This window comes from Jatropha curcas, chromosome 5, assembly GCF_041381405.1.
Source record: "Jatropha curcas cultivar XTBG-Jc1 chromosome 5, XTBG_Jcur_1.0, whole genome shotgun sequence".
NCBI classification, from domain to species: Eukaryota; Viridiplantae; Streptophyta; class Magnoliopsida; order Malpighiales; family Euphorbiaceae; genus Jatropha; species Jatropha curcas.
The window spans coordinates 5738332-5761060 of record NC_143155.1 but is presented as its reverse complement, the minus strand read 5'-3'; the positions used below and the strand labels follow the sequence as shown (position 1 = coordinate 5761060).

The following is a 22729-nucleotide window of genomic DNA, read 5'->3' as shown; positions in this document are numbered from 1 at the left end:
TTTTGTATTCACATGTTTGGCGAGCTCAGTTTTTAAAGGGATATTCTTACAGTATTTTTGTAGGATTGTTCCCAATGTATATATATTAAAAAAAAAAGATAAGAAAATGAAATGACATTTCTATTATAAAAAAAAATAATATACTCATGAAACTTGTGAATACCCAATTACTTCTAATGTAAAATTTTAGTTTTATGATTTATATGTTAAGTTAAGACGGTGTCTCCGGCACCGAATGTGGCATCCGCCGTCGAGTCTCTCGGGATTGGGTGGCGGGTGTTACATTAATATTGCCCTTCTGGCAAAGCAGGGCTGGAGACTACTATGTTACCCGAATTCTCTTGTTGCTAAGGTGTATAGCGCTAGATACTTTCATGGGAAGACTTTTTTGGAGGCAGAGCTTGGATCAAACCCAAGCTTTATTTGGAAAAGTGTGCATGCTGCGCAGGAGTTGATTGGAAAAGGAGCCTTTAGGCGCGTTGGGTCTGGTCTGAATACGTTTGTTTTCAAGGATCTATGGATTCCTTCGGTCCCTGGTTTTCGGGTTATTTCTAATAATACATCTAGTCTGGCGGATATGGAGGTACGTTCTTAACGAGTGAAGGGGGTAGTAGCTGGGATGAGGAGATTTTAATGGCTTTATTTTCTCCCTTGGAAGTGAATGAGATCAAGAAGATACTGCTTGTGGGTGCAGGATGTGATGATTCTTGGAGCTGGCTGTTTGAACGACGAGGAAGCTACTTGGTTAAAAGTGGGTATCGCAAACTGAGAGAATTGGTTCCACCTGCAGACTCAAACCAGGGTGGGAAGGGGATTTTTTTATGGAAAATGGATGTGCCAAAGAAGATACTCAATTTTGTCTGGAGGGCTGTTTCTAATCATATACCAGTGGCCAGGAACTTGCATCAAAGAAGAGTTGAGGTCAGTGTTTTATGTCCGATTTGCTTGGCTAATGATGAAACGGTCTTACATTGTCTTTATAACTGTGCTTATGTCAAGTTAGTTTGGAGCATGAGTGGAGTTGGATGTTTTAATGGAGTCTCTAGTATGGAAGATTGGTTGGATTGCTGTAAAATGTTCTTAGATAAGGAGCAGCAGCAGTTATCTTTTTTCCTTATGTGGGAATTATGGCTGCATCGGAATAAAAGAGTTTGGGAGCAGAGGGCGTGGAATGTAGACAAAATCCTTTATGGTGCTCGACGAAATATGGTTGAATGGCAGCAGGCGCAACAAATCAAGCTCCCTATCTCAGGTGTTCAGGCTGTTTCTTTGAATTCTTCGGTCAGATGGCAGAACCCAGATTCTGGTATGCTTAAACTGAACATTGATGCGGCATATGATGGTAGTTCAGGTAAGTCATCTTGCGGTTGGATCTTAAGGAGGCATGATGGGAATATGGTTGGAGGAGGAAGTAGGAATTGTGGAACTACGTTGAATGCGTCTGTGCCAGAAGCTATAGGGATTCGAGAAGCCTTGAGCTGGTTGAAGCCTCTGAATCTCAAAGAAAGTGTGTTGGTCAAATCAGATTGTATGGTGGTTGTTCATTTGATCAATTCACAAGTGCAGGATTTATCATATCTTGGTTTGATCGTTAAACAAATTAAAGAATTGATGAGTGACATTAACTTGTCTTCTATTTCTTTTGTTTGTAAATCAGCTAATCAAGTTACTCATTCTCTTGCAAGAGCAGCTCTATTACATGCTGATTTTATGGAGTGGGGTACTATCCCTCCAAAGATTTTATCATGGATGTATTGGCTTTTGATAAGTTGAATTAATAAGATGAAAGCTTGTTTTATTCAAAAAAAAAAATTATAATTAGATCTTAATTAAATGTCGTTTTATTTTCTTTTATTAGTATCATCATATATATTAGTATATTTATACTTAGAAGTCTAGTATATAGTTTCAGGAGTATAGCAACTATAATTAATTATAACAACTCAAGTGAAACGTATTTTCTCCTCTCTCCTTCCTTCTCTGCGCCGCTTGTTTTCTGCACTTCTACAGCCACAGTCTTTCTTGAAGACCTTTCCGTTGCTTTCGTTCTTCGCCATCGCCTTTGCGGTAGACGTGCTCTTCAAGCGTACAACTGCTCTTCAGCCATACAAGTTCGTTCTTGATTTTTTTTTTTCATTCTCATTTTTTTTTTTGCTTTGTTTCTTTTTTTTTTTTTTTTTTTTAAACACATATAAATAGACAGAGATTGTGAATTGTTGAATTAATTTATGGCTTCAGCTTTTTGTACAAAATGTGAAATCTCTACATGCAAAAAATAAAATGTGTTTCTGCAATAGTTCCATTTGTTTGATATGACGATGATTTGCTTGTACTCTCAATTTGTTGATGTCTTCATAATGCTATGATTGTATCAATTTATGAATGTGCATTATATGAGGGATTTTAGATTTGCAGAATTGTAATAGTTGCTGATTAAATGGGGTATTTAAGCAGATTAAAATAGTACGTAGGCATTTGTAAACGGATTTGCGACGGATTTGGATATTATTAATTTATTTTTTAAGTGATTCAAGTATTTATATTATTACATTATTAATGGATTCGAATAATTTATTTTTTATGGGTACCCGCCATGCAGCCAATCCCTATCCACAACAAAGTGCGGGTAGTTTTATTCTTGGAATCTATATTCACGATTCCTCTTAAAATCGATGTTGTGGTTCTTATTGGACAACTTCTTCCTAGTTTAAAGTTTCTATTTTTTAATTTTTTCCATAAAGTGGAAAGTAACAAACCGCCCCTTGCCCCTCTTTCCAGTATAGAGCTTCCCACTACACTGGTTTCCAACTTTTCTCCCATCGGTAAGATAAGGGACATATTTTACAGCAGGTCATTTATGTCTTTTCCTCATCTATAGACGGTAAAAAGCGAAAGGACCATTTTTAATGCGACGAAAATATAACATAGGGACTTCATAGTAATTTGCTAAAAATAGAGGAACTCGTTAATTACTTTTGCGACAAGTTCGCGAGGAAAGTGAGCTTCTTTCCAAAAGAAAAACAGCAAAATAAACTGTGCCCTCGGTTCAACTTCACAGTGTTTGCCTCTGTCGACTACACCTTTCCGCATAACTCTTTCGTCTCTCTTCCTGATTCTGGCATATTAAATTGTGAGAATTACGGCAAAATTAAACCAATTTCAGAACTTTGAAACTTGACCTAACCCCACTTCGCATTCTGATAATCTATAAATCAGGAAGGACCATGAACGCTTCAATAATAGGTGAGCAAGTTCTCTCTTTCTCTCCTTTTATTTTTCTTTGTTTTTTATGGCCTTTTATATGTCAGTATTTACATATAAGGAATGTATAATGTGTCGTATATTGGTGATAAGATCCTCTGCAAGGAGATTTTCCAGAGGTCATTGAGGAGTATTTGGAACATGGGATTATGAAGTGCATTGCCTTCAATCGTCGTGGCACTCTTCTTGCTGGTATGTTTTCAAATTTCTATTTCTTATTCTAATTGTGAAGATATACTTTTTCAGTTGGTGTGTAGGAGGCCAGGAGTGGACTTTTTTTTGGGAATGAAATCCTTTGTTTTACATATTCATATGATTGAATCACTGGGTTTCCTAAAAAATGTGCGTCAAATGAATTCTTGGTATTTAAATGAATCATTGGTTGTCCTCAACCCTTTTTTTAAAGTTAGTTTGTATTTTGAAGCTTTAGGAACTATGATTGGGGAAACACAATATGTAGTCATATGCATAACTTTTGTGCAAAGTGCAATCTATCTCTAAATTGTGGTTTAATATTTATCAGTGTTCCTTTTTTTTTTTTTTAATTAGAAAATTGGTAAATGAATAACAAGGAAAATTATGTATGAACTGGGGAATATTAATTTAATGTGTGAATGCAAGGTATGGATGAATGTGCCTGGGCACAATCTCTTTTTCCCCCATCCTTTTCCTGCAAATATTTATTCTTATAATTCAAACCATCTGCTCAATAATGATTCAGTTTGTTTATACATTAGCTTTCACTTGCACGTTTGGAGCGGTGTGTGCTTCACTGAGCTTGCAGATTAGGTTAGTCCTATTCCTTATCAATTACTATAGATGCCCTCTACATGTGAATTAGCCCGTGCAAGACTAAAATTTATTCTCAGTGAATAACTGATGCCAAAGAAAAAGATGTTACAACAAGCAATTTCTCCTTTTAGCTTGTCTTTTATGAGCACCTTCCTTCTATAAGTTTGGCTATTTGTCTGCAGCAATGGTTGAAGACTCTGGATATCAAGTCTCTCTATTCTCAAATTTTGTCATGGCCCTCAAGTGCATTCTTTTATTTACTAAATAATTTTAATTATTTAGCACTTTGTTATCAAGTGAGAGCACAGAATATCAAAAAATAACGGTTAAGGTTGATAGTAGATGCTGAAATACTAAATAGCTAATGTTACACATTATGAAGGTTTCGCTCCCATATTTAGGCTTTATCTATTCCATTATTGTATATGATATTGGCTTTAAATGACAGGGTCATGCTATCAGTTATGAAATTAGTACATGGTAAAATAAATGCATTTTAAAATGGTTGAAGTACATGTTTTAGTAAAACCAATCCTAAATCCATGTATATTGCAGTATATTTTGTTTGTATAGAAACTGAAAGCATGGCCAGTTTCTAAATTGATTGTGACTGTTTTTACTCACATTTACTAAATTACTCTGAAGTATTTGAGCCAAGTACATAAGTTTTGAGTGGAATACTTCATATGAGTTCTTTTGTTCTTTATTCACAAATCTCCTCGATGATCATTGAAAATCAGCTCCTTGATTTTTAGTTTAGTAGACATATTTGTGGAAAATTGATCCATGTGGTTTACTAGTCATAAAGAGGATAGTAGGTGAAACATTGTGTTTTCTTTGGTCCCCTAGTTGGATTTTATTCTCAGACCAAGTATACGATGGTTAACTAAGAACCATCTGAATCTGGGTTTAAATAATGGAATGTAGAAACAATAATGTAAATGGAAACAGTGTCATGGAATCAATCTGGATTGGAGTGACTAGTTCTGACTCGGGCGCTGCTACTTGGAATTTTTGAAGCAATTTTGAACTAACTGAAATCAATGATAGACAACAATTTTCAATAAAACATAACTTAAAAAATGGAAGTAATGAAATATGCAAGATACTAATAATTGAGCAAAACAGGAGAAATGGCTGTTTCTCATGTTTCTATAAGAATGCACCTGTTAATAACAGATTTCTTTCTTTAAGTTGTTCACTTGTTATCCATATTTTGAGTACTTTTCATCTTGATTCATATAGATACGAAAGGGAAGACATGCCTCAATGCCTGTGCTTTTAAGCTGTATTTTCTCCTTTGTTTTTCACTTTGACTATATAAGGAAATTTGCCCATGCTGATGGTAGATATTCTAAATTCATATTTGTTTGCTATTGATGCTTGTTTTTATTTTTCACTAGCTGGATGCTCTGATGGAAGTTGCATTATTTGGGATTTTGAGACTAGAGGAATTGCTAAAGAGCTTCGGGATAAGGAATGTGTTGCTGCAATAACAAGCATCTGTTGGTCAAAGTATGGTCATCGCATTCTTGTTTCTGCTGCAGATAAATCATTGACACTTTGGGATGTTGTCCATGGAGAAAAGATTACACGCATTATTCTTCAGCAGACACCACTGCTAGCTCGCCTGCATCCTGGTTCCTCTGCTCCATCTCTCTGCTTGGCTTGCCCACTTTCATGTGCTCCAATGATTGTTGACTTAAACACAGGAAGCACAATCATGCTTCCAGTTATGGTACCTGAAATGGGCAATGGACTTGCCCCTCCATCTCGCAACAAATCTTCAGATGGGACTCCTTCTTTCACACCCACTGCTGCATGCTTTAACAAGCATGGAGATTTGGTTTATGTGGGAAATTCGAAAGGGGAAATACTTATAATAGATCACAAAAGCATCCAAGTGCATGCCATGGTTTCCATTCTTGGTGGTGCCGTGATAAAGAACATAGTATTCAGTAGAAATGGACAGTATCTGCTTACAAATTCAAATGATCGGACAATTAGAATCTATGAAAATCTTCTGCCTTCGAAAAATGACGTTACTGCTCTAGAGGACATAAAGAGAACCATTGATGATCTAGATGGTGTTGAGAAGATTAAGACCGTTGGATCGAAGTGCTTAGCACTTTTCCGAGAGTTCCAAGATTCTATCACCAAGATGCACTGGAAAGCACCTTGTTTCAGTGGTGATGGTGAATGGGTAATTGGTGGTTCTGCAAGCAAAGGGGAGCACAAAATCTATATATGGGATAGGGGTGGGCATCTTGTAAAAATCCTTGAAGGTCCAAAGGAAGCATTGATTGATTTAGCATGGCATCCTGTTCATCCCATTGTAGTTTCTGTTTCCTTGACTGGTTTGGTGTATATTTGGGCTAAGGATTATACTGAGAACTGGAGTGCATTTGCACCGGACTTCAAAGAGCTGGAGGAAAATGAAGAGTATGTGGAGCGAGAAGATGAATTTGATCTAATACCTGAAACTGAAAAGGTGAAAGAAGATCCATTGCTTTCACAGATCCTCGGTTTATTTCATGGTTTTGAAATATTTAGTGTTCTTGCAGGTAAAAGAATTAGTTGTTAATGAAGATGAAGAAGTTGATATTGTGACAGTGGAAAAAGATGCTTTTAGTGATTCAGATATGTCACAGGAAGAAGTCTGCTTCTTGCCAGCTGTTCCTTGTCCTGATATTCTAGAGCAACAGGACAAATGTGTGGGAAGTTCTTCAAAGTTGATGGACAGTAATCATTCTGGATCCCCTCTTTCAGAAGGAGCGGAGCAGAATGGACTAGCAAGGAACGGTGAATCAAGTCCACTTGAAGGTAACATCAAGCATGGTTAAGGGTTTGAAGTGCATGGATTTCTTATTCAAATTGCATTAATTTCTAATTCACAATGATTAACCATAATTTTGGTTGCATCAAACCATAAACTTGGATCCAGAACTCCTAGGACTATGGCTGTTCAATCGGTTTTGGCAAACCTGAATCAACATTTATGACAAGCATTAATTGCAAATGTTTTTTTTTTATTTAGTTTATTTGACTTTTATAAACTTTAAGTACTATTTTTCGGGTCATGGGCGGGTCATAATTCGCCTGATCGTACAGCCCTACCTAGGACTTCCCAAGTAAACAACTGATCTGTCCAGCAGCCAAAAGTGGTAGCAACGAGTTGAAATCGCTATATTGACTTTTCAGAAAATCTTTTCTAACAAAATTGTGATGGTTAATTCTTCATTGGATCATGGAGGATACAAAACAAAATAAAATTTGTGAACTTTTCTAATTGGCTTTCGCTTCTCACATGACTTTTAAGTCCAAAATGTTTAGTGAAAGCTATGAATGCGGACTACCAGGTTAAAGTGGCAGGAAAGACTGAAGGAGACAAGATTCTAAAAAGAAATGTAGGAGCATAAAAATTAATCAATAATTAATCTAATGTATGAGCTTCAAAAGATAATTAATCAATCTTCTTCTAATTAATTATGCTGGGTGATGAAACCTTGTTATTCTTATGACTTGAGTGTTGGTGGAGATGTGTTATTGTTATAACTCGCTGTCTTAATTGATTTCTGATTCCTTTATCTGAACTGATGGTCAGGCGAGTGGCCTATTTACTGCCTGCATAGTTATTTGTGAATGATAATTGATGCTGAAAATAAGTTCATCTGGATTATGAGAGGCTGAGGGGGAGGAAGGTCCATATTGAGAGAAAGTGTGTTTTCTGTGCACCACAAGCATTGAATGATGTTAGCCATAGTGTTTGTTAACCCTTTATATAAGTATCTGATGCGGATAATTATATTCTGAGCATTTTTTCTTTGTTTGAGGATGTCACTGACTTTTATATGATGATGGATGCTCTCACAGAGGACACAGGAGGTACGAGAATGAAGAGGAGGCGGAAACCTTCAGAAAAAGGGCTGGAGTTGCAGGCAGAGAAGGTCAGGAAACCTTTGAAACCATTGAAATCTTCTAGTAGATTGTCAAAAGTAAAGAACAAATCCATTGTCGACCTTGATATTAGCAATGGTATTAATGAGGATGTTTCTGATGACTAGTATTAGATAATTGTACTTGTGAGTTATGAAAGTTTAAACGTTAACCTTCTGGATAGAATGAGGTGGAGAGGGGGTGATGAGTCGCACAAGTTCAATCATAATTATATTCTCATTTCTGGTTAGTCTTTGAAGTTTTGCTTCATTAAACTATTTGGTACTTCCGTTTAAATAGTGTCTAAGTTATAATAAGTTATTGAGTAAATTAATTATTTTATTCTTAATTTAATATTAATTTTTTAATAAAATCATTAAATTGAATTAATAATTATTAGTCGTATACAAAAGGGTAAATATGGAACAAAATATTTACTATTCTTTGAAATTATAAATGTAATAAGTATTTATTTTTTAAATGTGTTTTTTAAATGTGTAAAGTATTATGGAATGGAGGTAATAAAATTTTAATAATAATTTATAAAAATGTCAAATGACCATTAAATGTATAATTATTTATATATTTTACAAAAGCATAAATGTGATAAATATTTATTTTTTCAAATATGACAAGTATTATGAAATGGAGGTAAGAAAATTTTAGTAATAATTTATAAAAATGTCAAATGACCTTTAAATGTATAGTTATTTTTATATTTTATTATACATAATAATAATAATTTTTATATTTTATATAAAAATATTTTATATTTTATATTTTATATTTTTACATTTATAAAAATGTCAAGTATTATATATATATATATATATATATATATATATATATATATATATATATATATATTAAAGGTGAATGTATTATTTTCAGTTTTGATATGTGATATAAAAATATTAATAATTTTTTATAATAATTTTAAATAGACATTTATTGTTTATAATTACATAAAAATATTTATTTTAGATAGATCTTATTAGTAATTATTAGATAATAGGAAAAAGCTTCAAAATTTAGCATAAAAACACTCTAGTAGCTATCAAATCATTTAACCTCTTGTTCGGGAGGTGAAAACATTTTTTTTTTTCTTGAAACATTTGACGATTCATTGATAAAAAATATAACCCAAGTACATTATAACAACTCTATAAAAATAAGAAATACAAATATAGAAAATTGAAATCTTCTGTTTGAAAATAATCTTAGCAGTAGAGGTTAATATTATGTATAAAAAATTATCTATTTTCAAATAAGACAATAAAAAAGAAATTTCTACAATATTGTCTCAAACTTTATTTTTTCATAAACTTGCTACAATTGGCATTTACAAAAAGAGTTTCATATATCAAAGTTTAATGGAGGAATATATCGCATTATTAGGTTGCATTGATATAAAAAAAGATAATAGTTATTCGAATTTGAAGATTTGAAGTCTCTAATCACAAATAATCAATAATTCATCTTGTATTTCGAAGTGTCAATAAAACAAAGAAGACATCTCTTAAATAATGAGAAACAACTGTAGAGAAATTAATAAATAAAAACACAACCTCACTAAGAAGATACCAAAAATACTCTTAAATATTACAGATCTGATAGACTAAATTTAAATTTTATTTCAAATGATTATATTTTTTAAAATTATTAAAAATAAAAGTAAATAAAATAAAAAACCGATGGACAATGAATGGAAAAAAACCACTGCCTACCAAAGAAAATAGTCAATAGTGGTTTGAAACTAAAATCTAAAAAGAAACCTAAGAAGAAAGAGAGAACTCTAGAGATACAATTGAGTGTGGGTTCACTCATAGAAAACTGGAATAGTTTTCTACAAAAGTTTTTCAAGAAAACTAAAAAACGGAATTTTGTATTCAAATCAGTCAGTTTTCTACAGTTTTTCAATTGTTCTCCAGAGTTTTCCTTTATAGGGAAAGACATGTTTTCCAACTGTTTTCCATTTTTTTAAATGACATTTTCATAATTAAAATTATAATATCTATAAATAATTTTTTCTATAAAATATTTTCATTTGAAAAAATAAAAATATTTAAGTAAAATAAAATTTTATATTATGCTTTAATAAATAATTAATTTTATTATTACAAATATATTATATTCTTTATTTTTAAAAAAATGATATTATTATTATAAATAATCAATAGTAAAAATTCAAAAACTTTTACATACAAATGCTTGCATTTACAAAACATTATTATTTAAAAGAAGAATAATTATAAATTTAATGTCTGAATTTTTTAAAACTTTCGATTAATTGTGTTTAGCTCCTGAAGTTTCTCTGACAAAGGATTCAACAGGAAGCAGAATTGTGGATAACAACGGTCCACACAAAACTACAGGCAATCCCGTTAAGCGGGATGGTCGTGCACAATGAGACTCCTAAGTTGGAACTGTAGGGGTCTGGGCAATCCCCGAACAGTTCAAGCACTCAAAGATTTTACTTTGAGTAATAAGCCCGCAGTGGTTTTTTTAATTGAAACTTTAGTTCATAAACAAAGACTTGAGGAGGTGTGTAGGAGTATGGGTTATGATAATTGTTTTGGGGTTGATTGCAACGGTAGGAGCGGCGGTTTGGGTCTTTTCTGGAATAATGAAACCTTACTTGATGTTCAAGGTTTCTCGCAACATTGTATTGATGCATGGATTAAAGAAGGAGATTATTCATGGAGATTAACGGGATATTATGGGGTAGCTGATAGAAGCAGAAGACGTGCTGCCTGGAATCTTCTTAGAGCTTTGAGGGGTCGTTGCAACAAACCTTGGCTTATATTAGGAGATTTTAACGATTTGGCCACACACTCTGAAAAGTGGGAGGGTTGTTCTTACCCACAAGCTCTTATTGATGGCTTCCGAGAGGCAATTGATGATTGTGGCTTGACTGATCTCCCATCAGCTGGATACAGGTTTACATGGGCCATGAAACGGTTCGGAAAAGTTTACACGAGAGAGAAACTTGACCGAGCCATGGCAGACAAGAATTGGTCCGACCATTTTAGGGATGCAAAAGTTAATACACTTATCTCACCAACATCTGATCACGACCCAATCATTGTTCATACATCAGCAGCTACTACGGCAAACTCTAAAGCATTTAAATTTGATAACGCTTGGCTCTGTGATTCGGGTATTCGAGAAGTGGTCGCCTCGGCTTGGGGTGACGATAGTGAAATGTGCATTTTGAAGAAGCGAGATCAGTGCATTGATGTCTTACGGGTTTGGGGAAGGAGCAGAAATAAAGAGTTTTGGCAGCAAAAAAAGAGTATTACTCGAAAATTAGAAATGGATAGGGAGGTGGATCCTGAAAATTGTAACCAAGCCTTGAAGGACAAGTTATCAGCTCTCCTAGCCGAGGAGGAAGTTAGAAAGAAGCAAATTGCTAAGCAATTTTGGCTAACCCAAGGAGATAGAAATAGCAGATTCTTCCACGCAAAAACCAAAGCAAGACGCAGGAAAAATACAATAGTAGGATTACATGATGAGAATGGTAATTGGTCAACTAATCTCTCTTGCATTAAAAGATCAATACAGAACTATTTTGGTGACATCTTTTCAAGTGCAAGTCAACATCCAAACGAAGTTTCGTACCTCACTTCTTTACTTTCTAGGAAAGTGAGCGAGGATGACAATGATTGGCTCACAGGGATTGTTTCGGAGGAGGAGGTTAGGTTGGCTATTTTTCACATGCACCCGGATAAGGCACCTGGCCCTGACGGACTTAATCCTGCATTTTACCAAAAATTCTGGGACATTATTGGCACTGATATTGTGAAGGCTTGCAATGATTGGCTACAAGCAGGTATTTTTCCTAATTCATTGCCAGATACTCTTATTGTGTTAATCCCTAAAATTGTTGACCCTAAAGAGGCTAAAGACTTTAGACCCATAGCATTGTGTAATGTTCTTTACAAAATAGTGTCTAAAGTTTTAGCTAATCGTTTGAAAATTGTGTTGCCAAAAGTCATTTCTGAACATCAATCTGCATTCATACCGGGTAGAGCTATTACTGATAATATTCTAGTGTCCTTTGAAATGATGCACAACCTTAAAAGACAGAAGTGTTGTGGGGTGGGATCTCGTGCTATGAAAATAGACATTAGTAAGGCTTATGACCGGGTTGATTGGAACTTCTTGTGGGCTGTTATGCTTAAATTGGGTTTCTCAGAAAAATGGCTCGAGTGGATGAAAATGTGTGTTTGTGGAATTAATTACTCTATTATTGTTAATGGAGAGATTGTGGGCCCAATTTTGGCTAGTAGAGGGTTACGACAGGGCGACCCGATTTCACCCTATCTCTTTCTGTTATGTGCGGAAGGACTCACTACTTTATTTGATGAAGCTGAGAGAAAAGGCTGGATTCATGGGGGTAAGGCAGGTAGAAGTTGCCCTCGCATTTCTCATTTGCTTTTTGCAGATGATTCACTCTTCTTTTTTAAAGCTACTACGAGTGAAGCAACAAAAGTAAAAGAAATTCTGCAGAAGTATGAGAAAGCATCGGGACAAGCTATCAATTTCCAAAAATCTGGTTTGGTTTTTAGCCCTAATACAGATGTGACTACGAGAAGGCAGATTGAACAGTTACTGGGGGTCACAACATCAAGGGAGGATAGTATGTACCTTGGTTTACCTTCAGTTATTGGATGTAACAAGCGACAGATTTTCAGCTTTCTAAAGGACAGAATGTGGAAAAAGATGAACAGCTGGTCGAATCATTTTCTTTCCAAAGCTGGTAAAGAAGTGCTTATCAAATCAGTGCTTCAAGCTATTCCATCCTACTGTATGAGTGTTTTTGAATTGCCCTTGACATTTTGTAATGAAATCCATAAGATGATGAATCGATTTTGGTGGCGAGGAAAGCAGGAAGTAGGAAAAGGAATTCACTGGTTGAGTTGGGAAAGAATGTGTGGCAGAAAAGATAAAGGAGGTATGGGTTTCAAAAATATTAGATGTTTTAACATTGCTATGCTTGCCAAGCAAGGGTGGCGTTTGCTAACCTGTGAGAACACCCTTTTCCATAAAGTTTTCAAGGCAAAATATTTTAGAAGAAAGGATTTTTTGGAAGCACCTTTGGGTAAGAATCCTAGCTTTGTGTGGAAAGGTATATGGTCAACTAGCACGGTGTTGAAACATGGTGTACGGTGGAGAGTTGGCAATGGGGATAAAATTAGGGTGGTTCATGATCCATGGTTACCAAAAGAGGCTCCATTTAGGGTAGTGGGTTGGCAAGGATTTATAGATGAGGGTTTGAGAGTTAAAGATTTATTTGTGAGTGGGGAGAGAAAATGGGATGTTGGAAAAATCATTAGTTTATTTAGTGTGGAAGAGAGTCATCAAATCCTTAATATACCCCTTAGCATTAGAGATAGAGAGGATGTGCGAGTGTGGCATTTTGATAGGAAAGGGGTATATACTGTCAAGTCAGGTTACAAAGTGACTTGCGAGATTTTTGAGATGAGGGTTGGTGAATTTGGGTCATGGTGGAAGACAGTGTGGGATATTGAAATGCAACCTAAGATTAAAGACTTAATTTGGAGAGTTCTTAGAGGGGTCTTACCAACAAGAGAGAGACTTAAGAATAGGGGGGTTAATGTTACTGAAGGATGTCCTTTATGTGGTGAGGTAGAAAGTATTGATCATGCTGTGATCAATTGCCACTTTGCTAAAAGAGTCTGGAATTTAGGAGGCTTTCTTGTGCCCAACACTAATATTGCTTTTAAAGATTTTTTTCTGCAGGTAATACAAAATAATGAAACTCCTAAAATTGCTAAATTTGCTAATATTCTATGGGGTATTTGGCACATGAGAAACAAACGGCTTTGGGAAAATGTTCACTTAACTCCCATTCAAGTCTACACGCGAGCCATGCACTCTATGCAAGAATTCACTACAGCTCAGAGGCATACTCAAGTGGGTTTGATACACCAGCCCAATCCTAGTGGCAATCTAAAGTTCAAAGGGTCAAATAGTACAGTAATGATTCACCTTCCCTCTGCATCAACTTTGTCTACACCAACACTAGCACAAGTCCCCACCACTCTCCAAAGTCCAAGTCTAGTCATCAATTTGCAAAATCCTACTCACGCAAAAAATTGGCATGGACATACAGATGGCGCCATTTTTGTTGCATAAAAAATGTCTGGATATGGTATTACATTTGAAGATGATGAAGGTATTTTTTTGAAAGCTATTTCAGGTTACTATGAAGGTACACCGGACTCGGCCATAGTTGAGGCGATTGCTCTTCGTCAAGGCCTACTTTTTGCTGTGCACTTCTTCCACAATCCAGGATGTTTTTATGTGGACTTGCAACTTGTTATTTTTGCTCTTAACTCTAGTGCTCCAGATTTCTCTTTTTTTGGTCTTGTAATTTAGGATTGTCTCTATTTACTAGAACTTCGCCCTGATTTTGAGGTCCGTTGGGTTCGTAGGCAAGCTAATATAGGAGCTCATACTCTAGCTAGAGCTGCCTATCGTCATGCTCGCCATGTTATTTGGGATAGTACTCCCCATTTTATGTTGGATTTTTTCTCTTAAATAATGAGATTTTAATCTTTTCAAAAAAAAAAAAAAAATTGTGTTTAGCCTATGTGGCTCACCTGAAGTCCAAATAGGACGATAGTAGGCATGACACGTTATGAGGCAGAATCATTTGGATAAAAAATGTTGCGGTGGCTGAAAATGACATGGCAAGCTGAACCAACATATAACAAAAATGACTATATTAACCATTTCAATGACAATCTCCTTGATGTCGATCTAGGGTTTCATGAATGCTTAAAATACAAATTTCATCTTAAAAAAATTGAAACAATAAAATAAAAGTAAAACAAACTGTGAACTCACAACATATATTGATCATCCTAAAAAACTTAGAAAAAGGAAATAAAAATGAAAAAAAATCTATCAACTCAACTTTTTGAAATCAATCTCAAAAACACATCCATTACCAAAATGAAACCAATCAACTCATATCTTGAGTAACAAGTCTCAGGTTAGAAAAGGAAGAACCGAAAGAAGATCTCTAGTTGAGCCTTTACGCCTTTACTATTAAGAAAAATGTCCCACTCTTGGCACACAATCTCTATGATAGGTTTCATTTCTGGTTTAGGAATGTTTTTCATGAGATTTGTATCCCACAATAAGCTAGCCCTGTATATTTCAGGGATAAATTTTAGCATTTAGCCCTACTGCAAATTCCCAAGTGCTTGAAAGTATACAAAGCAAATGCCATATCAAGCTACACATCTTGTATCACAAACAGTCTAACAGAAAATTGAATTAAAAAAAACAAATAGAAATCATAATGCATCACCAATACCAAAAAGGCAACAACTATAAAATAAAAATAAAAAATATATTTTAAAAGATAACACCGGAAGCAAACTCAAATACCTTTGCCAAAAATTTTTGCAATATAACAAAAAGCCAATAGTATCACATAAATTTGACTAACAGCTTCAATAATTTGCGAATTTCTAAATAGAATAAGTAGAGAAATTATCAATGAGTGGAGATTTATATTCAAAACTTGATGGAAATGCTTGTTTTGTTTCTTAGAGGAAGAAGTTTAAGTGAACTAGCTATTTTGGGAAGGAGGGGAGCAGGGACAGCCCAGAAATGTAAATTATGGTAGGGACAAATGGTTAGCATAAAGCTCCTAAAAGCCACAGGTATTAGGTTTGAACTCAGGACCAGCTGTGAGAATATATTTTTTTAAGGGAGGGTAGGGAATTCCCTTCAATGTTGCTGCTTTGTCCCTGGGGAGGATGATTTATCAATGGAAGAGGGAACCTTTCCAATAGTTGTTGATGCTGCAGATTGTTTAGAGGATTTATCAATGGAAGAAGGAATCTTTTCAGTAGTCGTTGAAGATGAAGATTCTTGAGATTCAGCAAGCTTGCGTAGTCTCTCTTGAAGAGCTCGTACCCTGTCCTCAGTCTTCCGGAGTTTTCTCCACCTGTAGGCAGTCCATAAGGTAAAACCACCATATACTACTATATATGATCCCCAAACATATGGATAGGTTTCTGCATTCTCTTTAATTTTTTGATACTGTTGTTCTACCATTTGTATGATACCTTCAGGAGCTTTGCTCTGCTCATTCTTTTCACTTTGCTGTTGACTAGCCATTTCTTCTGTCCTTTTCTCCTGAAATTTTGAGACAATAAAAAATCAGAACTCGAAAATCAAGCCAAACTCATGGAACGACAGCAAGAATATCATTCCAAATATTATCACTGAATGCAAATGGAGTCGATCATTTGCAATTAGTACAACAACAAAGGTCTCAGTTTTAGGCATCTGCATCACGAACTGGTTCGCTCCAGTCAGTTGGGTCAGTTAAATTGAAATATGCTCAGCCCTAGCAGAGGGTGAGAAGTGCAACCAGTAGGTATCAGCTACAGGTTGGTGCCACCTGAAATTTCAACCCAATATAGCATGTCCTTCAATTGATACTCTTATGCACAATTATTGATTATTGAACTCCCAGAAACATCAACTAAGCAGACTGTCATCTAAAAATCAAGCTTGCTTGAATCTGTAATTTTGATATATATATATATATATATAATAAAGAAAATTATTTCTTCAATCAGATCATGCATAATACACTTCTTGAACTACAAATTAAAAACAGTAAATTATTAGCAAAGAAATATTTTTTTTTTTTTTTTTTTAAAAAAAAAAGCCGAAGGGAATTACTTTGTCAATTACATATGAATTACAATGAATGGTCTATTACATATAGGAATAGAATTTCAACTTTAAAAAATACAGTGTAGCAACTGCAAGATTACATTTTACTTTGCATATATACTCCCTCTGTCCCATTTTGCTTGCATAGTTTGATAAAATACGCATATTAACAATTTAATTAATAAAATTATTTTACCCTTCATTTAATAAAGGATCACAAAGGTTATAATGGAAAATATAATTATTTATTTATACAAATTTAAAAACATTGCAAACATTTTGGGATTTCCAAAAAAACAATAACAAGCAAACAAAATGGAACGGAGAAAGTATTATATAAAATAATTTAATAAATTTATCAAGTCATATATATACATGAAAATAGTAAAATTTATTAAAATAAAAATACTACATTAATTATATTTCACTATAATAATAATTTCAACAAAAAATTTAAAAAATAAATATTACATTATAATATACTGTAATAAAATAAATAGTAAAAAAATTTAAAATAATAATAATAATTTCTATACTAATAATATTAGTGTGATTTTCAATAAATTTCATACTTAATAAATTTAACAAATATATTTTTTAATTTTATAAACAGATAAGGATATTAAATAAAATTATTTTCATGAATGAGAGTAAAATATATAATTTGAAAGAGATACGATTTTCTATAAGTGTCACGACCGGAAACCAAGGGCCAGATCGGCACTAGAGCTCAGGTAAATTTAAGCCCCTTGAGGCCCATAGTAAGCCTAAACCACAAAGTCCATATACGCCAAATGAATTCTTACGAACAGTAAGCCCATATTATTTTATATAAATCAAGTAATCACATATCCTTGGCCCAATTCCAACATCTCAAATTAATTCATGACTTGGGCCAATTTGCAATACGTAAATGCTTCCTAACATACTAAAATGAACACTCATCTAATCAAACACATAGCACAACACTCACATACAAGTACACATTCACATAATCAAACACGTAGAGATTGATTTATGCGTCACCGAAACCCCCATGAACCATCTTCACACATAACCCATCCTCTCATGACACGTGCACCAGGGAGCCAATCCCATACATGGTTGACCGGTCTCAACCTCACTTGATCAGCGCTCTCATTTTTTTTTTTTTTCATGCTCTCTTTTCTTTTCCATATCAACAGGAGGCCACCCTGTGGCTTTTCCATATCATTCATATCATTAGATGTACACAGGACACCAATCTCTCCATACATGGCCGATGGTATCATATACTGCCCTTACAAATCCGTGGTAACCCACTTCATCTCAATTCTACACAAACAAGACATAGCAATATCATAATACAAATAATCAAACTAATGCAGCACATTAATAAACAAAGGTTATGCAAATGTATAACTATAAATATATATGCAAATAAGTAGAAAAGCAATGAATGTTTATGCAATAAATTAAATAAGTAATAATTAAGTAGGAAATTATACATTATGTAGTAGTATCTCTACACATGAAGCAAATAACAAAGCACTATTTATTGTAGCGGACAAAAGTTCTAGTTCTGATTTTTTTTTTTTATTCAGGAGTAGTCAACGAGTTCGGTCGATCTATAAGAAATTGAATTGAGAGGAGAGAAAGGAATAAAGTAAGAAATCTCTTTAAATAAATCTAGCAACTAATTTACTAGCTACAATTATAAGTAATTAAAACTCTGTCAAAATTTTGACAGAACCCCCGCTAAAAATAGGACTATCTACCTGTTCAGACAATATCAAATATCTAACATTTATTAATCAAATTCACACAGCCGATCTATCGGACAATCAACCAAATCAAACACTCATCCTCCTTTTTCATACCCGTTTCAACATTCAACAATTTTCATTTATTACTCTTTACTTACAAGTTCACAATCAAAATCTCAACTAAAATATTGAATCTCATATTAACAACAACATCCATTGCTCAAATCCCATACTCAAGGAAAAGTAGAGTTCATAACTCATCTATCAAAGTTTTTAATTAATCCCACCAAATAATTAAACAGCAATAACTGTGCAATTTACATTCTTTTCTCACATTACAACTTTAGAAAGCTAAATAATTTGGCAACCGCATAGAAAATTTCTGGAATTCAATTATTCATTACATAAAATCAGCTAACATATAAGAGGTAGCAAATAACTGGTGTAGACTGTCCACTCACCACCTTTTCTAACTTAAATTATAACATAATTGTTGCCAAATGAAGAGAATCTATTTACAACATCAATATAATTTCAATTCAAGCTGAACTCATGGAATATCTCTAATCTGATACTGCCAATCAAAGAACCGTTGTTATCTAATCCAAACTCATTTTTCATATGCTAATTAATTCATTTCCCATTTATGGTAAATATACAACCTTCCTTTCAATCTAAGTACAGTCAAACTCATGAAAACAAACAGTATAGCTGCTAACTTTTTCATGATTCTCTCGTTTTCTAAATTCCTTAATAAACATTACTAAGATTACTACCATGCACCAACAAACCTCAAATCTCAAACCAAAGTTAGCCATAAAGACATCAATTCCTTTATTATCTTGCAAGAAATTGGTTTATAATTTTATTTCTTAACTTGTTTTAAATAAAAGCCATGGAGATTCCCATGCAGCTTCTGCCATTAGAACAAAAAATCAATTTCCTTTACCCAATATGTATAGCAATCATATAACTCTTCTCATTAAATAACATGAATTCAATTTATGAAATTAGTTAGCAATTAAATCTAAATTCAGTCTCATCTAAGCGCATGAACAGGGCTCCATGAACCATAACTTCTACACATCTAAGATTCAAGCTTCAAACACATCAAATTATCTAAAGGAAAAATCATATTTTGGTTCCTAAATTGCAAGTTACAACTTTAACACTTCTCATATAGCAAGATTAAACGAAGAACTCCTAAAATTTCCACATGAACAGTAAATTAAAATCTAGATAGCTTACTAACAAATAAAATACCCCCCATTCCTTTAAGTCCTATTAAGGACATAAATATAGCATTCATTCTCTATCTAGCAAATAACTAATTTACAAAAATGCACTTACTAATAAGACTTCCTTATTTTGATTACTTTACATTAAGAAATTACATTAAACCACATTTGCTGCCATCTCAAACTATAACCCATGTTTCTTTCTCAATCTCATCCTTAGTTATTATCAACGATACTTGTTACTTGTACATAGTACATCTATAGGCTCAATATATAGGTTCAATTGACATAACTCATAAAATTTTACTAACTAGATGCTGCCAAGCTAAAGAAATCAGAATTTCTGATTAGAACCCATACATTTCTTGCCCATTGGCTCCTTTCTCAACCAAAACATGATTTATCACATCATATGTCCCATATCAAAGTAATAATGTTAGCAAATAGTTAGATTAGCTGCTGCCATTTCAAAATCATTCTCAATTCCCATCAAACTTGATGATTAGAACATCCAGAACAAATTATGAAAAAGCATATATATATATATATATATATATATATATATATATATATATATATATATATACCACCAACATAAACTTGGTTCAAGCAAAAACCTGTGATTTTCCCTAGCTAGAGGCTGTCACTATATCAAAGAAACCTTAAGCTCTTGATTAAACTCATACATTATATGCTAGTTAACCTATTTCCCATCAAGATTAATTTAGTTTGCATCATATCAGCAATTATTCAAGTTGAATAGTTAAAGTGGCTGCTGCCATTTCAAAGTTCCTTAATTCCATTACCAAATTCTGTGTTAAACTAAATAATTCATTCATTTCTATATGGAATTTCAGTTTATACCTCAATTAAGAAACAATAGCAGAGTTTTTAATTAGCATCTATAATACATAAGCTAATTGTTTCATTTTCCATCAAAGTTTTAAAGTATAATATCAATCTCCTTCATATTATATCAAGAACTCAGGCTAACAGCTAAAATAGTAGCTGCCATACTAAGGGATCCTCGATTTCTTCATAAAATTGCAATAGAAGCAATAATCTACCTATTTCTATACATTTATCAATTATATTTGCAATAGGAATTCAATTCGTATACCAACTAGAAGGTAAAGATCAAAATTTCCATCAAGAGCTAGCATATATATATATATATATATATATATATATATATATATATATATATATATATACTAGATAACTTATCTAAAACTCGGATTATAGCTTGCAATAATAAATTTTTAGCAAAATTTTCTAAACTAATCTGCATAAACAGTAGCTAGGGGTCCCGATTTCTACACTAACTCCATTGATGCCTCAAATCCTTCAACTAAGATTAAAGGACTCATGAAATATATCTAAGAGGGTCGAAATATGCTTACCCGACTGTAGAATACGGCGAAAAATCAAGGAGGAGCAAAGGCAGTGTTGAAAGAAGCTGTCGGTCGAAGAGAAATCGTAGCTCACTCTTGCTGCGCTCGCTGGAAGAGAAGGAGAGAGAAGATGAGTGGTGAAGAGACGGAGCAAGGAGCTCCGGTCGGCGCAAATCGAACGCAGGTGGCCGGAACGCAGCTTGAATCGCAATTACACAGCCTCCTGCTTCTCTTCGACTTGCGCTGAAATCGATCGAAAGAGAGGGAGAGGGAGTAACAGAGAGCAATGCCGGCGCAGGAGGAGTCGGCGACGTTGGCCTAGGGTGACGATCGGAAAATCAAGAATGGGAGGGAAAAGGGACTGAGGCAGGGCCTAGAGGGAAATAGGGAGAAAGATGTCCTGGGCAAAATAGTAAATTCATTTTCTAGGGCTTTTTAGATTGATTTCGATTCGATTTGAGCTGGGTTTTTGCTGTGTTCTCTTTTGGTTTATAGACTTTTTTATTGGTTTGGTTTATTTTTTAGGTTTGGTTTCTATAGATAATCATATTAAATTTTATCAAATAATTTAACAAAGTAAAAATATATTTATTTTTGAAAAATGAAAATGCCCTTTTATCCCAATGGAAAAATTTTATTATTTAAATTTTAAATGAAAATTTTTTAAAATAAATTTTTGGGTCGTTTTAATAAGATAAAAGGGAAATTTATTAAATAAATTATAATTAATAATTTTTATTAATACCTGCAACTATTGAATAATAAGAGGATAATATATTCGGTGTCTGAACTTTCAATTTTTTTTCTATTTTGATATGTTAACTGAAAACGGTAATGATTAAGTATTTGACTTTATAAAATTTTACGATCAAATGTCTCCGGACGATACATCCGTGGCAAATAGAAAAAATGATTGTGCATTTTTTGAGCCTAATTTTTGCCTTACATGGCGATAAAGAGCTAGACTATTTGCAAATAACCCGCCGCTAACATGGAATTGACCTGAGATCTGCATTTTAATCTCCATTTATTGCATCCCACCCACCTACTTCTCTTTCTTCTAATCTTCTCTTTGAATCTAAGCTCCTCAACAACGTGCATTTTATCCCCTCCCCTTTACTAACACTTTGGCCTGGTGTTTGTTTCCCAAAAGTTTATTTCATTATTTTATTTGCTTGCAGTCAACGTTGAAGAGAAAATAGTCAGTCTTATTTTCAAAATACCAAAAAAAAAAAAAAAATCACTGATAATGATAACATATATCATTTTACCATGTCATTATAAAGTATACAGTGTTTTTTTTTATAAAAGCTTTATATTAGTATATTTGAATGTTAATTTTTGTATTTATCTAGACATTATTATCCAATTATTTTATTTTTGGTTGTCAATATACTAATATTTGATTTTCTTTCTAGTTCAATTTATAAGAAGCTATAAAATAAATTAAGATATTATAATATGAAAATTAGTAATTTATGAAAATAATAATCTATTTAAATATGTATTAATAAAATTAAGAAATAAAAGTGTTATATACTTTTAAATTCAATTGTCCCTGTATAAATTGCAATGCAATGCAATTGCCCATCCCTTGAGGACTGCAATTCAATTATCCCTATGTATGTTCAAC

At 33.5% G+C, this 22729-nt stretch overlaps 2 protein-coding genes across 2 annotated transcripts; one reads left to right on the top strand and one right to left on the bottom strand.

Moving 5' to 3' along the window:
• The first annotated feature begins 2987 nt into the window (after positions 1-2987).
• LOC105635951 (Transducin/WD40 repeat-like superfamily protein) lies at positions 2988-8248 on the top strand. The gene is made up of 5 exons (XM_012219095.4): positions 2988-3243; positions 3355-3453; positions 5457-6544; positions 6618-6876; positions 7927-8248. Exons 1-5 carry the CDS (start codon positions 3225-3227, stop codon positions 8115-8117), a joined length of 1656 nt encoding a protein of 551 aa, XP_012074485.1. The 5' UTR covers positions 2988-3224; the 3' UTR covers positions 8118-8248.
• A 7167-nt stretch (positions 8249-15415) lies between these two features.
• LOC105635952 (uncharacterized) lies at positions 15416-21524 on the bottom strand. The gene is made up of 2 exons (XM_012219096.3): positions 21106-21524; positions 15416-16170 (listed from the first exon to the last, which is right to left on the bottom strand). Exon 2 carries the CDS (start codon positions 16150-16152, stop codon positions 15760-15762), a length of 393 nt encoding a protein of 130 aa, XP_012074486.1. The 5' UTR covers positions 16153-16170; positions 21106-21524; the 3' UTR covers positions 15416-15759.
• Positions 21525-22729: the final 1205 nt, after the last annotated feature.